The 17,689-nt window shown below is 39.3% G+C and overlaps 1 protein-coding gene across 1 annotated transcript; it reads right to left on the bottom strand.

The window, feature by feature from the left end:
* Window positions 1-15,910: 15,910 nt before the first annotated feature.
* On the bottom strand, window positions 15,911-16,846 carry LOC146586361 (olfactory receptor 11L1-like). Its single transcript, XM_085321436.1, has one exon. It carries the CDS (start codon window positions 16,844-16,846, stop codon window positions 15,911-15,913), a length of 936 nt encoding a protein of 311 aa, XP_085177562.1.
* Between the last annotated feature and the right edge of the window lie 843 nt (window positions 16,847-17,689).

Genomic DNA, 17,689 nt, shown 5'->3' with positions numbered 1-17,689 from the left:
GTGACCTAACAGAGTCTCTCAGGGGCAAGAACCTAACACAAGGGGAATAGATCCAGGGATCCTTCTACAGATCTCATAGGCTTGCGCTACCTCTGTCGACACAGGCAACACAGAGGCAGCCATTTGGGAATGTGCGTGAGAAACTCAGAAGGAAAGGGTACAACTGCCTGCCATGAAAATCCAGTGAAGTCTTGGCACACATTTCCACACTTTTGACCACCTTCTCTAGATTACTTTGATTCCATGGAAACCCAAGAGGTCGTAAGATAGGTCACTCTTTCTGCTAGCATTCTCCTCCAGGCAGAATGGATGGTTCACAGGCATTGTCCTCAGGTTTTACTCCCTTCCTCCCCAACCCCTCAAATGGAAGAGCAGTTTGCAGAGGGCAGGGGGTTTGGTGGGGAAGCTTAWCTCCGAAGGATCAACTGCAGCTGGGAGTGCTGGGCTACCCCCGATGCCTTGCTCCCTCAGGAGTCACTTGATACCGTATCTTGGGTACAGTGGCTGGCATGCTCTGACGCAATCCTGAATATACTTCAGAGATTTGAGACTGAAATAACATGAGAAGAAATATGACTAACTCCTATTCAGACACCTACATTGTAGTCACATATCCCACTGCTCCAGGAACTMTTGGGCAAGGTTCCCATTCCCTTGGGAATGGCATTAGTTGGCATTAGTTTCTCTGTGCAATGGGAAAGGAGATTACTTTTTAATTCAAGTCCTTTGAAAGCACATTTTTCTTGCAGTGAGTTTCTTCATGGCAGATTTTATCTCATTATTCTTGAGGGTATGAATGGGAGAGGRAGGGTCAGAGCAAATGTTATGACACTGTATGTATGTGTAGGAGTAAGTGTGAAGCTGGAAGGAAGCAGTGATGCTATTGAGGAGGTTCAGACTGATCTCGTTCCTGTTTCAAGGTAGTCTTAATGAGGCTTTGATATTGTAAAAGTCATGCATGTGGCTGCAGCCAAAAGGTCATTACTGTGAGCTTCAGGACATACAGGAAGCCAATGGCCAAAGTGGCTAGCTGCCAGCTAAGGAAAGCCATATGGGCTGCTTACCAAGATACAGAGCAAAAAAGTACAAATGGACATATACTGGTTACAGTACTTCCTAGGAAGTGAAAGAGGTCGAGTTGAACAGGGCAGACAGTATAAAAGGATTTCTGAAACTTTGAGAGGAAGCTACAAAGCGTCTCAGAAACAGTAACTGTAGAGCAGAATATATCCTGGTAGGAAAAGCTACAGAGGAGAAAGTACCCAGGCATGTGAGGCTGGGGTTTGTATATCCTGACAACCATGACGACTGCATTGCCCAGCAGACTGGAAAGGTATAGTGGCATGAAGACTGTGAAGAAGACATGTAGCTGTCAATGAAGACTAGTCAAGATGTGAAAGATGAACTTGTTCACCTCTGGTTTTCTGTCATCATGGAAGAGTAGAAAGAAATTTCAGACTTTAATTTTACTTATTCCTATTGCAATCAATTTTCACTGAAATGGATCTTATCCTCCCTTTTAGAATAAGGCAGATTATGCCCTTATCTACTATGATTTGTTCCTAACTAACAGTAAAGGGAGCTTACACATTTTGGTCAAATAAATTGTATTCAATGAGTCGCATGGTTTTTCACTTCTTTTTGAAGATATTTCTGAGATGGAGGAAAAGGAAAAGAGAGAAACAAGAAAAGTTCTGATTTGTTTTAAATGTCTTCAGTACATGAACAAGACACAATAAAGCTAGGGATGCAACTATTATTACCTTGACACAGTAAAAATATACTTCTCATCAAACAACAAACACTCCAGTCAAAATGTTCATGAGAGTCATACACTAAACTAAGACAAGGTGTTTTATTTCCAAAACAGTCAAAATATGTCCACAGGCAAGCATTATTCATAACTAATAAAGAATAGTAGATACTGATCAAGAACATGAGAAACACTCCAAAAGTGTTTTCCCACAGGATCGTAGAACCATAGAATCATGTAGGTTGGGAAAGGACCTTTAGAGGCCATGTAGTCAAACCCCTATACAGCCTCTGATTTGAAGCAGGATTAATTCCATAGTTCAGGTTGGTCAGAGCCTTGTCTTCTAGTTTTCAATATTTCCAAAGAAGATTTCAAAACCTCTTCAAGCAACCTGTTCCAGGTCTCTTAAATTATTCTTAAATTAATTTTCATTAAATTAAAACCATCTTTAATTAGGTTTATTGCATCCTAGAAGAAACATCTAAGATCACAGTAAACAGGGCAAACCGCTTACTCTATATATGTGATGCTATGCAAAGTCCAGAGTTCTGTCTTCCTCTTTTCAACTGGGTGGCTGGAATACAAAGGTTCTCCAAAATGCTGCTTAAGAGGAAGAAATGCCACACTGAGACAAAACATCACTTTGTTTCATGCAACATTTTGTTTCTGTAATTGACTCCAAATATGATTCTTGTTCCCTAGAGAATTTGTTACACCRTGGCTCACATTCACATTGTTCATGGCTGGCCACTTAAAACAAACTGGAYACATGAACACTGCACCATTATTTGAGGGACCATTATACTTTGTACCTACTTCCCTGCAGAACTCACCAGCATTCTGCATAATAAACATAAAATACTTTTTTTTTCTGCATCACTAGCAACCCTCCACATTTCTGATTTCATCTTGTAATGTTAAGTGACAGCATTGTACAGAAAAATGTATAGGATAAAGCCACATGAAAATAAAAAAGTCTCTGGGATATGGAGATCTGCAGGAGGATTCAGTGTGTGAAACCTAGAACAAACCTAATTAGCAGCTCCTGCTAATCTAAGCACAGGTTTCAACTGGCTTTACTCCAGAAAGTTCCCAATAGCAAAACAGTAGTAATGAAGTAAGGACAACAGGGGAGTAAGAGCATGAAGTGATAAAACAAGCTTCAGAATTGCACAAAATTTACTTGCTGAATTGCAGAACCAGTGTCTATAGGACAGGTTTCTTTTTTATAACTTCATGTTTTAAATTGCATTTATTTGAAATATATATCTTAGAAGTGGTTATGCTAATTGTGAAACTGAATTTTCCCTAACATTCTGCCCAAAGCTGTTTTCACATCTTTATTTCTCAGGCTGTAGATAACTGGATTTAACTTGGGGGTTAAAATGCTGCACTGGAAGGAAAATACTTGATCTAGAATGAGGGATGAGGCTGAGCAGGGTTTTGTGTACTGAACTGAGCAGTTGTGTACAACAAAGCCACTACAATGAGATGGGAACTGCAAGTGGAGAAAGCGTTGTGCCTCCCCTTTGCAGACTGTATCTTCAAGACAGAAGAGATGATATAGATGTAGGAGATGAGTGTGAGCAGGAAGGAGCTTGACCCAAAGATCACAGCAGAAGATRGAAGAACCAGTTTATTGAGGAAGGTCCCACTGCAAGCAGCAGTTAAGAGAGGGGGAAGCTCACAGCTGAAATGCTTGATTTCTGTGTACTTGCAGAACTGCATGTTTAACACAGGCACTGTATTTATAATGGAGTGTAAGATACCCATTGCCCACATGCCCTCTACCAGCTGGCTACAGAAGACTTTACTCATAGCCTCTTGGTAGTGCAGCAGCTTACAGACAGCAACATATCAGTCGTATGCCATTGCTGAGAGMATGAAAATTTCACTACCAGCTGAGAGAAGGATGAAGGACATCTGGGTAATACAGCCACTGAAATAAATGGTTTTCTGCTTTACTAGAAATTCACCAGCATCTTAGAGACAATGGTGGCAGCGTAACAGATGTCAATGATGGCTAAGTGAAAGAGAAAGAAGTGCATAGGGGAGTGAAGGTGGGAATCAGTACTTATCACAACCATGTTCACCATATTTCCAAACAGAGTAAYGAAGTAAATAACTAAAAACCCAAGGAACAGGAAACTTTCTTCCAAGTGTGGATCACTTGTAAGTCCCAAGAGAACAAACTCACTTGCAGTTGTTTGGTTTTCCATTCACAATAGGTGACTTGTAAGCTATACAAATAGTTTTGATGGTGAACATTAACAGCTGATGAATAGAAAACTAGCGTTAGATTAAATTGATTCCACATATATCTTTAAATTTTAGCAAAAGTTCCTGAAAGTTTTTTTTAACTTCAATTTTAAGGGCTTTATTTTGGTATTTTGTACAAAATATAAGCAAAATCAGTCTATTAAATTGAAAGAAGATATCCAGAGCATCTTCAACAAACAAAARCCTCACAAAAATTAAAATAATCCATGTTTTTTATTAACTTATATTTCACTGGTAGCAGTAGCATTTGTGTGCTGCTGAGATGCTCTAGACCACAAGCAAGGCTGTGCATCTTCATTCAAAACCTCTACAGACCTAAATGGAAAAAGTTTGGTTAAGGTACAGGGCCAAAGTTGGCTTACACTAGCTTTTTTCTGTAYACATTCACAGGCATGATTCTATGCTGCCCCAAAATCCTTAGTAACTCGTGATGTGTGCAAAACATGCATCCAGTGAATTATTTGGCTTGGAAATTACGTACTCACCAACGAAAAATGTTCCTTCTTTTCTTAAGGTGTCATTATCTATCTGAAATTCTTGTATGCTGTCCCCAGAAATATGTACTAAAATATACTGAATGAGTGAGTGAGTAGAAAATACATAATGAAGTARTAAYAAACTAATGTGCATAMACATATATTCACAAACCCATAGAGAAGAGCAAAATAACAGTGGACTAACCTACCTCTAACATAAAAATCAGGAACAAGTTAAAATTGATAGACAGATAGATAGATAGATAGATAGATATGCAGACAGATAACAAGGGATTCATGGTATTCAAGTTAAAACCAGACAGATCTTTCTTCTTGACTATCTCTTGTATTAATAGAATTATTAGACAGAAAATTATCAGACAATTTTCCCAAAGATACAGCACTAAAAATTCTTAAGGTTCTCTCTCCCTTCGCTAACCTGCATCTCCATTCTTCTTCATATTCCCTTTCAGTTTCTTCATCTTTAAGTCAAATATCATATGTAAAAAACATGCAGTAGGGTTTACCCGAGAGGGAAAAAAACAGTGCTGCTTTTTGTTGCTGATGATCAACTGGAGAAAAGTCAATTAGATAGTTCCTCCCCTGCTGCTCATCTCTTTTCATATTCCTAACTCTRTATTATTATTTTTAATTTTGGAGCCTAAAYATTCTTTGACTACCGCTGGGATGTGTGTCTCTTGTGTATGAATGAGTGAATGTTTTGCGCCAGGAAATAATGAGCATTTTCCAGGAGACAGAATAACAGGTTATTATTTAGTTTCTTACATACTCCCTCCCCTCTCCTTTCATCCTCTCCTCTTCTCTTCCTTCCCSTCTCCTATACTGTCCTGTCCTTCCTGTCTGCTCTGGTTTTCCCAGAACCCTTGCTGCCCTCCGCAGCCTGTTCCATATTTGGGCTATACCACTAGGTCTTCGTGGAGTCTGTTCAGGCCTAGTAGGATGGGGAGGGCGGGTCCATGACTGAATGGGCCTATGACTTTTCCATCTCTCTGTGGTGAGAGGTGCATCCAGGTTTCTTATGTAGGATAAACCAAGATCCAGAGGCAAGAGGGGGAGATGTGGTATTGGGGGAGTGTTCTTCCATTAACTGCCATGAGGGCCTCCCCACAAATCKTAATTTCTGCTGGCATTCCTGGCCATCAAGATGCCCCCTGATATCTGGGGATTTGTGTTGCCCTGTGTTGACAGGGAACAGTTCTATTCTAATTTTATCCATCTCATTCTTAGCTAACTGAAAAAAGTGCCTTCTGCAAATGATAATTTGTCTGCATTCTCCAGCAAATGGGTAGCCTGAAAAACTGCTGAAGCTTTAGACTTAAAATTAAGGTGAAATTGATCCCAGCTCGCATGTGGAATGGTTAACATACCTTGTAATCCAATGTTATTCTATGCCTGCCTTTAAAATAGAACAATAACGTTTGTGTGAAGTCAGGCAGTATCCCAAGTAGTTTCTTTGGAGTTATTACTTTTTGTTTTTATGGTAAGTTGTTTTTGTTTTGTAATTGCAGTTTCCCCCTCCTATTAGTAAGCTAGATAGAAGTTTTTCTTTTTACTCCTGTTGTGAAGATTATGACTAATTTCCCTCAGAAAACAATTATAAAGTAAATTAAAAATACCTTTGGTTTCTACAGGACATCTAGACCTTTCATCCTATGAGAGAGAAACACTAGTGATAAACAAAGAGTGTTACAAATGAATTTACTTGAGAGTCTCTTTTCRTTCTACCACTAACAATGAGAAATATAACTTCACAGCGACTGGTGGATGTAGGATAATTAATGTAATAATTCTGTTCCTTGTTTCTTACTGAACACAAAGGCTACTTTTGAAATAGGATTTGCTTTTGAGAACTAGCTGACCTGCTGTGATTTCTMACAGTAAAGGAATCTAATTTGGAAATGTTCTTTTAACCGAGTACACAGCAACTAGTCTGCAAATAACTTTTTTTCCTTGACTTCAAATTATGAAGAATGTTATCTACGTAACTTACATGCAGATGAAAGTCTAAAATATATTAGATGCTACAAAATTTGTTTATAGTTTTYCTTCGTGATGATGAATTTAGTCAGATGGGATAAAACTATTAGAGAGGTAAGAGAGAGCAGAATGCCATCTGTATTATTGTCTTTCTTACCAGTAACCAGTGGTTTACTTAACTAAAGTCAGGCATCTTTCCATAAACATGCATGACAAGAATGGAAGTCTATACAGTATGGACATACATAGGGGTTTTTCTGCAGGTATTAGCGTTCAAGATTTTTGAAAATGGCCMTAATGGAATAAAGAGTGTAGACATCTTCATCTACCAACAACATCCCAGCTTAGAAGAAAAAAGACTTCTGTGACACAGCTTAGGATTCAAAATAGCTGTCATAACCTGGAGGAAAAAACAGTAATAATAGCTCATACTAAATGAATATGTAATTCAAAAATTGTAAAAGTGTAGCTTAGGAACAATCAAGTACAGAAATACATGGAAAAGAAGAAGAAATTAAGAAACAGTTCTGATAGAATCTTAAGCTCTGTATAAGACAAAAAATTCACACATCTGTGACAAATATTATCAGAGTAAGTAGGTATTTATTGCATGATTTGAAAGGAAAGATTGAATCAGTTGGAAATGTGTAGTTTAGAAAAGTCTGAGGCAAAACCACAGGGCTTAATAGCAGTTATTATGGACATAATCCTGTTAAACAGAGGAAATAAATCATGTACTTCATCACCCATGTGGAAAGAATTATAAAATAACAGATCTATTCTTTGAGCGGGGTCCGATGTTACATGTTAAGAAAAACATCCTGACAGTAAAGATAATGAAGTAGTGGAGTACTTTTTATAATTACATTGAAAAATTGTCATCAATTTTAAATACTTTGAAAAAACCTACTAATATGCACTTTCTCTTAGAAAGTTGAGTAAACAATTATTTCTGTGTTGCACTGGGGATGCTACAGTAGATGACCTTTTAATGTTTCCTTTAAAGCCTTACTTTTTGTGGTTCTGGTAAGAAAATATGTCATTAGATTACCTGTCACACTTTCAGGAAAACGCTAAGAAGTAAAATAATATTTCCAAGAGAAAGAGAAGTTAAAAAAAAAAAAAGAAAATAAAGAAATAGGATGCCTCCCTCCAACATATACAGGTCCCAGGTAATAACACTGTCCCAAGTTTGTGTGAGATGAGTGCTGCTCAGCTACAGAAAGAAGATGGAGGACACATTTTCAGCTAATGTGATTGCATCTGTCTCTTCACAGAGTACAAACCCTCAGTAACGGATCTGGACAGGAGAATATTCAAGACTGAGAGAAAGGTCATAGTCACCCCTAAGAAAATGGCAGAGCAATATTGTGCTGAGACTTGAGAAATGTCACTTAAAATGAAAATATGGGCAATGTCCTACTCTGAGGCCCAGAATGAGAAACACTATAATATTATAACAAATGCAAAGCAGTCAGATATTTTTTGTGGTATGCATGGATTACTAATGGGGCCTGTGCACAGGCACAAAAGACTTTAGGATGGTATTGAGGAATCAATTGCTCCAAATGATAAGCAGTATAGATGTGCTGAGATAGGGCTCAAGCCATGGCTTGAGTATGAACTCAAAAGACTTTGCTGTCCTTGGCCAAGAAACAGCAATTCCTGCTTGCAGCAGATCCGAAAGACTGTGTAAATATAAATAATTGAGTAAATGCAGATATCATTATATGAGCAAGTCAGCCTAGGTTCACTTTATTCTCAGTGCAGAAAGGTGAGCAACTGAGGGATCCAATTTTTCTAACCAAATATGGGCATCTGCTTGTAAATAAGATGCATCAGGTTTTTGGTGTTTGCTATGTTAAACAGACCTCCAGAATTTACAAAGAAAACTTACGGTGACTAACCATAGTTAGATTATACACATGAACCCCTTCAAATGACAACTGTTCATGATCAAGTCTAAAACCAATAGCTTTTAGTCTATTTATATTTCCATGTACTTTGTGTCTTTATAGATGGTAGTTCTGAAGAGAGGTTTTAGTAATACCTATACTCATTTTCAATACATACATCCTGGTGGAGTTTTTAAATGTTGCTGAGCTATAAATTCATCTCTTCCTACAGTTTCCAATCACCTACTTGCTTACTCTTTTGTCAAATGTCCTTTGATTGGAGCCTTAAGTAACCTTTAAATATACTTTAAGGTTTCAGTGGGCATTTTGTCCTTCCAAGATCAAGAAAGAACCATCATCTCTCTTAGAAAGAACCAGCATCTCTCTGGTTATCATTATTGTTCCTCTGTTGCAGTTTTACTTGCTTGCAAAACAATAAATTATCTCCATATGCTATGGAGATGTCCATGACTACCCTCCTGTTGTGCTTACAGTCCCTTTCATCATGCTGTTTCTCAAGCTGTTAAATAATGCAATTTAAAAAGGGAGTTACAGTTTTGTATCTTAAAGCCAGCAGTTTATGTGYCTTGAGTATAACTGGATTTGTGTCTTAAGTAAATCAGACTGCCACTTTTGTATTACCGCACCACGACAACGAGATAAAAAGAACTTGTGGAGAAAGTCTTAGATCTTCCCTCYGCAGAGAGTTTCTTGAGGACAGTAGAGATGATACAGATGTAGGACATCAAGATGAGATAAAAYGGAGTGAATATGACCAATGCTGTAGTTGTCACTGGCTGTATTTCATACAGAGATTTGTTAGTGAAAGAAAGCATAATAAGAGGGGAGATATAACAGAACAGCTAGTTAATCTCGTTGGGTTCCCAGCATGGCAGTGAGAACTAAACTGTATGCATCACAGGTACAACATTATCACTGAATTATAGAGAAAGAAAAAACTTTTCTTTATGATCATGTATCTCAGTGGTTGGCCTATTGCCACAGGAAGGTAGAATTTACCAGCAGATGGGAAAAAACATTAAGCAGAGGTGGTTCTTGTACTCTACRAGGTAGTTCACCAGACTTGTGGGTACAGTGACTCAAATGGTGGAAATACTCACAAGGAACAGAACCTCGAGAAAGAAAAAAACATAATTTGTGCTGAGCTGGGTGAACAATGATAGGAGGATCATGAGGAGGACAAGATCTCCAGCCCAWTGTATCCAGACAGATTTAAGAGGTCTCATTAACAGGTTGTTGTTCTTATGGCTATGTCTTTGGACTAGCTATGAGCTCCAAGAATCACAGAATCACAGAATACCTGAGTTTGGAAGGGGCCTTGAAAGACGAATCTGGTCCAAACTCCACCTGCTCAAGCAGAGTCATCTACAGCAGGTTGCCCAGGACCCTGTTCAGATAGCTTTTTTAATATCTACAAAGATAGAAATTCCACCACCTCTCTGGGAAACCTCTTCCAGTGCTCAATCATCCTCAGAATCACAGAATGGCTGAGGTTGGAAGGGACCTGTGGAGACTATCTAGTCCAACCCCTCTGATCAAGCAGGATCACCTAGAGCATGTTAGACAGCATCACATCCAGGAGGGTTTTGAACTTCTCTAGAGAAGGAGATTCCACTGTCTCTCTGGGCAACCTGTTCCAGTGCTCTTGGAGGCTGGCCATCCTACTTTTGAGATTTTATTTGAAATTAATTTGGAACAATGTATTTTTCTGCACATTGGTTACATTAAAAAAATCAGCCAAAGTAGAGTTACGTCAACATCAGTGTTCTATTCACCATCCCCTTCTTCACTTCTTTGGCCTCTCAGAAGTTAGCTATTTGAAATTAGATGAGTTGAATTTGAACTTTCACTCTATTAACTTTATGTGTTTGTAACAGCATCCTTATCATGTAATTTAGCCGCCTATAACTTCTGCCACAAGAGTGGTATATATCTGACCTTACTTCATCCTTCTAAAGTGRCTGTATTTTGGGAGTTTGGATTTCTAGTGGTAGTCTGAGAAGCCTGGAGTAGTCAGTATGAGTATTTGTACACTTTCTGAGACTTTCTTTCTTGAACTAACCACTTTCATTCTTAATGTCTATCTCTGAAACATTTCCAGATGAACTATACAGCAAAATCTGCAGGAGCAAATACACAAATGCCCTTTCCACAAGACAGGAARGAACCACATGTCACCTCAGCCTTCAAAAAGGTCAAAAGGGAGGATCCAGGAAACTACAGGACAGTCAGTCTCAGCTTGATCCCTGCAAAGGTGATTGAACRTCTCATCCTGGATACCATTTCCAGGTACAGGAAGAACAAGAAGATGATCAGGAGTAATCAGCATGGATTCACTGAGAGGAAATCATGCTTAGCCAATCAGATAGCTTTTTATGGTGAGATGACTGGCTGAGTAGATGAGGGAAGAACAGTGGGTGTTGTGTACCTTGACTTCAGCAAGGCTTTTGACATTATCTCCCCTGACATCCTTACAGGCAAGCTGAGGAAGTGCAGGCTAAATGAGCAGATAGTAAGGTSGATTGAGAACTGGCTGAATGGCAGAGCTCAGAAGGTTGTGATCAGCAGAGCAGAGCCTAGTTGGAAGTCTTTAGCTAATAGTGTACCAGGGGTAAATATTGGGTCGACTCATTGTTCAGTGACATGGATGAAGGGACAGAGTGCCTCCTCAGCAAGTTTGCTTACAATACCAAACTGGGAAGAGTGGCTGAGGCTGTGCTGCCATTCTGAGACCTGGACAGGCTGGAGAATTGGGTGGAGAGGAACCTCATAATGTTCAACAAGAGCAAGTGCAGGGTCCTGTACCTAGGGAGGAATGGCCCTATACATCAATACAGGCTGGGGGCTGACCTGCTAGGAAGCAGCTTTGCAGAGAAGGACCAGGCAGTTCTGATGGACAATAAGTTGWCAGTGAGCCAGCAGTGTGCCCTTGTAGCCAAGAAGTCCAATGATATTCTGGGTTGCCTTAGGAAGAGGACTGCCAGGAGGTTRAGGGAGATGATTCTGCCACTCTCCTCAGCCCTGGTGAGGCCACATCTCGAGTACTGTGTCCAGTTCTGGGCTCCCCAATATGAGAGAGAGACATGGCATACTTAGAGAGTCTTTGAGCCTGGGGGGGCTGGAGTCAACAGACTCCATCTCTGACGCCTATCCATCTCTGGATAGGCTTGAGAAGTATCAGGGAAACTGAGATAGTGAGGGCTGTATTTCAGGTCTGAGTCAACAGCCTGTGAGCCTTGGGAGATTAGAGGAGGAGGGTAGCCCCAGAGTGATGTGTGGGCCAGACTGATATGAACTGGTGTGCTTGTGTGTGTCAGAGATGGAGGAAGAGTCGCAGGGTGTGTTGTGGAGGTATCATCAGGCTGCAGCAACTAAGATGCTTAAGGGACTGAGACGTCTCTCACATGAGGAAAGACTGAGAATTGGGATCATTTGTCCTAGAGAAAGGAAGATTCAGAGGTCAATGTGTGTAGGTTTATGAAGGGAGGGTACAAAGAAGATGGGGCCAGACTTTATAGAGTGGTGCCCAGAGACAGGACGAGAGGCAATGGGCACAAACTGAAACACAGGAAGTTTCACCTAAATATAAGAAAAAATTGTCTTTACTGTGAGGGTGATAGAGCACTGGAACAGGTTGCCTGGAGAGGTCGTAGAATCTCCAGCTTTGGAGATATTCAGAAGCTGTGAGGTTGTGTCTTGTGCAACATGTGTCCTATGTGACCCTTCTTGAGTAAGTGTTGGACTAAAAGGWTCCTTCCAACCTCAAACATTCTGTGAAATTGGCAGTGTTGGTTTCCTAGACCGARTCACTTCCAGAGAGGAATTGAACATCCTGTAGGGAATGCTTTCAGGAAAGTGATGATAGTTCAGGACTGAGAGGTATTAGGAGAGCTGGAGGAGTACTGGCGAGGTGATAGGGTCTAGGAGGCAGGATTTCTGCAGAGAATTTCCTAGGGCTTAGGARTAAGGGAGAATGTATGACACAAAAGAGTGGGAGYTGGAACACCCATTGAATGGTTCTAGACAGTAGGGCTGGGGTAGTTTTTACATTAGCGCTGTCATTGAGAAATACCACATCACCTGGGAGAAGATGTTTTTCATGTCTGAAGATCACCTACACATTTCTAGAAATGTAGGAGAACGGTGTTGGGGGGAGGGGGAAGTGGAAGCTCAGAGGTAACAGGGGTAAGTGTTAAGTATTGCTGGCTGTGATTTATGACATAGAGGCACCACTCAAACAGTGGGGTCTGGTGGGGCAGGGAATATGTCTGGATCAGGAGTGGCTCTGTGTGGAGATGCTGGCTACCATTTAAACGGAGTTAGATTGCTGGGACCTGCAGACTAGGCTTGAGGAGTATCAGGGAAATTGAGATAGTGAGGGCTATATTTCAGGTCTGAGCAACAGCCTGTGAGCCTTGGGGGACTGGAAGAGGAGGGTAGCCCCAGGGTGATGTGTGGGCCAGACTGATATGAACTTGTGTACTTGTGTGTGTCAGAGATGGAGGAAGAGTCACAGGGTGTGTTGTGGAGGTATCATCAGGCTGCATCAAGACAGGGCGGTCTGTCCTGTTCACAGCTCCTTGGCTGATTTCTGTCACAGCAAACTGGAGAGCAGGAAGAGATGTCTGTTCAGACAGCTTTGCTGTGCTGCCTCTGCTCCCTCCCAGGAGCCTGGATATGCAGAGGTGCTATGTTGCTGTAGCCCCTCTGCATGCCCCACACATCACACCAACCAGAGGGAAACCTCAGGCAGGTGAGGGCTGAAAGAATTTCCTTCAGATAGACTAGGGATTCATACCTGATCCCTTTATTTGATGGACATATCAAAGGAACTRCTTGAAAAGAAAGTTTGTTACTTCCTTTGTTTTCCTGTCCTATTCCTCATACCTCTGATTTTCTGGTCTAATCAGCCCCCCATGAGGGCCAATTATATTTCCTGTAACGGCTCCCTCTCAACAGCCTTCAGAAGGCCTCATTAAAACCCCAGGAAAGTTTACTCTTGTGTATTCCCTTCACACTGTTTAACTTTCACTCAAGGTCTTATYTGAGTGAGGAAACTGTAATAAACCTACTGTTATCTCTAACTTGCCATACAATCATCAAGTGGCTAGTAGGAAAAATTGTCTTTTAGGGGGAGTTTTGCTAGACTCACCAATTTTAATGAGCATATGATGTAGCAGGGTTTCTTTCCTTTCTCATTTTTAAAACCAGTGAAGTTAAATTAATACATTTCAAATACACTGATAAATAATTTTTTTCCATCTGTACTGACACTGTCAAACAAAAAACAGCAACATTATCTTTCGGGTCAAACATCTTGTGAACTGTTTCTGGCTATTTCTCTCATTAATTGCCAAGGACTGAGGTGTCTCCTGTAAATTCTTCCTTCTCTACATCTCTTCCCACAGYAGAAATAAAACTACATTGCAAATCTTGTAGCAGCTTCAATATCCTCTTGTGCTTTTCCTGTAAACTCCATATACAGGCAGGATGATTAATCTTAGTAGTTACCAAAACTCATTATATATATATATATAAAATAACTCAAAGATTTTTTAATGTTTTGAAAATATTTTTTCAAACACTTCCACATGATTGTAAAATGTACCAAAACAACAGACCTTGGCCACATTGCTAGAGATGGGCATGTTATCAGAAGGTACACAGACTGGTACATATGGATATAATAAGATGGCAGAATGATGATTAGAGACAGGATATAACAACAATGGCCTTTGTTAGTATTTGTCCAAGAATTCAACAGACCAATACTAAGCAGGACAAATATCAGTGTTGGAGAAAATGACTGATAGGTAGACAGGCGAATAGACAGCTGAATGTATTATTATCTAAGTGAGAAATAAGGCAGAAGTGTACTGGATATTCCCCAGCTAAAATATTAGGAATGCAAAAATGCATCCTATACACAAAATCATTTCCTTTCAAAAATGAAAATATAGTTGCAATAGCACGGGAAATATTTGCCAAATGTAGGTGAATTTTTGAGAATCACTTTAGGCAAAAAATGAATAGCTTAAAAGTTACAAGAAATATTTTATTTATAAAGGGATTTGCATATTTTTAATTTTCAAACTATGTCTTTTCCTCAAAGTGTGGATCAAATTTATTCATTAAAAAGGAAAGATTACTTTATAAAAGACAAACAAAATACAATACTTCAGGATGAATTAGAGTAATTAAGCTTGGTCTAGTTAAGCTGTGGAATAGTCAGGCTTATCAAAAAGATCACTTATTGTGATAGTGTTGCTATTCAGGCTCTGATGCAGTTCTGATCTCTGCTTCTAAGTACTTTGGGCTCTAGTACCTTGGTCACTGAGAAGGTCTGGGTTCAGACAATGCTGCAAAACAAGGACAAAACACTCAATGGAGTGCTTGTTCTAGTCTCTGTCCTTACCAGCACCGTAGTAGCTGTGTTTCTTTTGGGCTGTTTGGAGTATTTGCAACGCCTATGACAAAGTGCTAACAGCATTTATGATTTTTATAACTCCTAAATGTAAGAGTTCTTATCTAGTTGTCTATGTATAGGATAGGTATTTCAGCTTCCATTTCAGTCAGTAGAGTTACAGGGAGAGTTTCAGATGTCTGAACATAGGGGTCTAATGTCATTTTTGGGTCCATGGGACATTCAGTATGAACTAGAATAAAGTAACTGCTCCAGAAGGATACAGGTCTCCCATGGTTCCTACATCTTAATTTAGTCTCCTGCAGCTGTCCCTGATACTCTGTGTCAACTAATATAGCAGTATGCACCTGAAAKGTTTCCTGAAATGAAGAAAAAGGAATCACACCCTTAGTGACTTCAGCTATATCACACTGACTTCTCATAATGTTAAATTACTGTGAAGTAATCATTAAAATTTGTTTCTCAGATACATTTTCCTCATAAAAAGATATATTTTCTATACTTTATGTGAAGAAATTTGTTTCACTTGCCTTAAAAAAAATAAAAAAGAAAGTATCACATTATTTATTCTGAATCAATGGATTCATCATAGCTGACCAGGCAATCCAAGAGAAAAATGAGCCAGCATTTATAAGCAAGGAAACATGTAAATAATATGTGAATTTAAAATACTAACATAATTAACAAATATTCACCATTGAATATTTATTTGTATTTGTTATACACATACTGCTCTACTTTGATCTACAAAAAAAGAGAAAAAAAGAAATTGCAATTCAACTAGTAATTATAATAGCAATAAAAAGTAAATGAAATTCTGGGCAAAGAGACAAGGAGGGAAGAAAAAGAGGAGAAGTAAAAGGAGAAAGTGAATTGTGTGCCATATGTCAACAGTCATTTCAGTTTATAGAAATAACTGACTTAAATTAGTGTACATAAAACAGCAAGAACTGTTACTGTAACTCATGCTTACTGTAATAAGCCTGCAGTCAGAGTTCTGTACTGTAGTTAGAATTCACCAAAGACCTTGAATATCAAGAATCAATCCTGCAGTCTCCCTAGTTTACAAAGCATGAAGATGACGATATCTAGTGATTATTTTTCCCAAGGCATCCTTGAATCTCTTGTTCCTCAAGCTGTATATGACCGGGTTCAGAAGGGGTGTGATCACTGTGTAGAGCACAGATACACCCTTGTTGAGCTGTGAGGGGATACTGGAGGTGGGACGGACATACACGGAAATCATTGTACCATAGTATATGACCACTACCATGAGGTGTGAACTGCAGGTGGAGAAGGTCTTTCTTCTTCCAGAAGCAGAGGGGATCTTCAAGATGCTAAGAATTATGAATAGGTATGAGACAAGAGTCAACAGATAGCAACTGGAAAGGACCAGGAGAGATAGGATAAAGATGACAACTTCTGTGACAGTGGTGTCTGAGCAGGAGAGCTTCAATAGTGGAGGGATATTGCAGAAGAAGTGATCAATAGGGTTGTAACTGCAATAATGCAATCTGGAGATCATCAGACATGGCAGAAAGCCAGTGAAAACACCAGTGAGCCAGGAGCCCACAGCCAGACTGGTATAAAACTCAGCAGTCATAGATGTAATATACTGCAGGGGGTCACAGACTGCAAGGTATCGGTCATATGCCATCACTGCCAAGAGGTAACACTCAGTGGCTCCCAAGAAAATGAAGTAGTAAAGCTGTGCCATGCACCCTGAGAAAAAGATGATCTTCCTCTCTGCCACTAAATTGGCCAGCATCTTGGGTACAATTGTGGTGGTGTAACAGATCTCTAGGAAAGAGAGGTTCTTGAGAAATTTGTACATGGGTGAATGAAGTTGTGGCTCCACTGTCACCACTGAAATAATAATGGTGTTTCCCACGATGGTAAGGATATAAATAACCAAGAACAATGTGAATAGCAGGATCTGGTAGTATGGGTTGCTACTGAAACTGAGCAGTCTGAATTCCACTACTGTGACATTTGTCATCTCTTGGAAAGGTTTAGGACTTGTCTGCTAATGAAATAATCATCATTTGAATATGTTAACTAAGCAATAAAAGCACTATCTATAAAGATTATGATTCTCAAGAATACCTTTGGGAACAGTATTATCAGAGTCACTACCACTTTGGCCTTCTTTTCTCCCTGCCTGCCTGCCTTCCATCCTTGTGCTTTATCTCCCTCATGAAACTAAGTTTTAATAAGTGAATAACATATAGAGAAATATAGAATGAATTTCAGCTAATCTAGTACACAGCTTCTCTTCACACTCACATACAGGATATGTGATAAAGTATGTAAATTTAAAAAAAATCACTTAATTAATTGATATTTAAAAGACATACCCAAATAAATCTGTGCATGTGTAACACAAACTCAAACACACACTGCAAAGCGGTACCCTTCATTGAAAGAAACAAAAACTCTAATACACTATCAACACCAATTATTGCATTGAAAAATCTACTCTTTAATGCACTCATGAACTTGAAAACAAAAGGAAATATCCATATGCATGATCTCAAACATCCTCTTACACATGAGAACATTCTCAGAATACTCTGTCATGGAGGAGTACAAACTTATGTACAGATTCACCAGCAATCTTACAATTTATTTCTAGATACCATGCCTAAAGATATATTTTCTACCTTTAGAATGAAAACTGTTACGAAGAATCTATTACTACAAATTGATTCAGAGCAATATAGTTCATAAGAATAATCTCCATTTCCCTCACCTGTAATGAGGCTGATGTATGTGGTGATGTTATCTACTTATTTACATATGAACCAGGACATATAATATGTGACAATCATTGCAAAAAAAA

This window comes from Rhea americana, unplaced genomic scaffold, assembly GCF_003343005.1.
Source record: "Rhea americana isolate MKP2758 unplaced genomic scaffold, rheAme1 scaffold_698, whole genome shotgun sequence".
Classification (NCBI taxonomy): Eukaryota; Metazoa; Chordata; class Aves; order Rheiformes; family Rheidae; genus Rhea; species Rhea americana.
Note: the sequence above shows the minus strand (reverse complement) of the source record. Positions and strands in the feature narration are given on the sequence as shown.

Excerpts from the sequence above, each read along its gene's own strand:
- LOC146586361 (XM_085321436.1), bottom strand. The coding sequence starts at position 16,846 with ATGACAAATGTCACAGTAGTGGAATTCAGACTGCTCAGTTTCAGTAGC.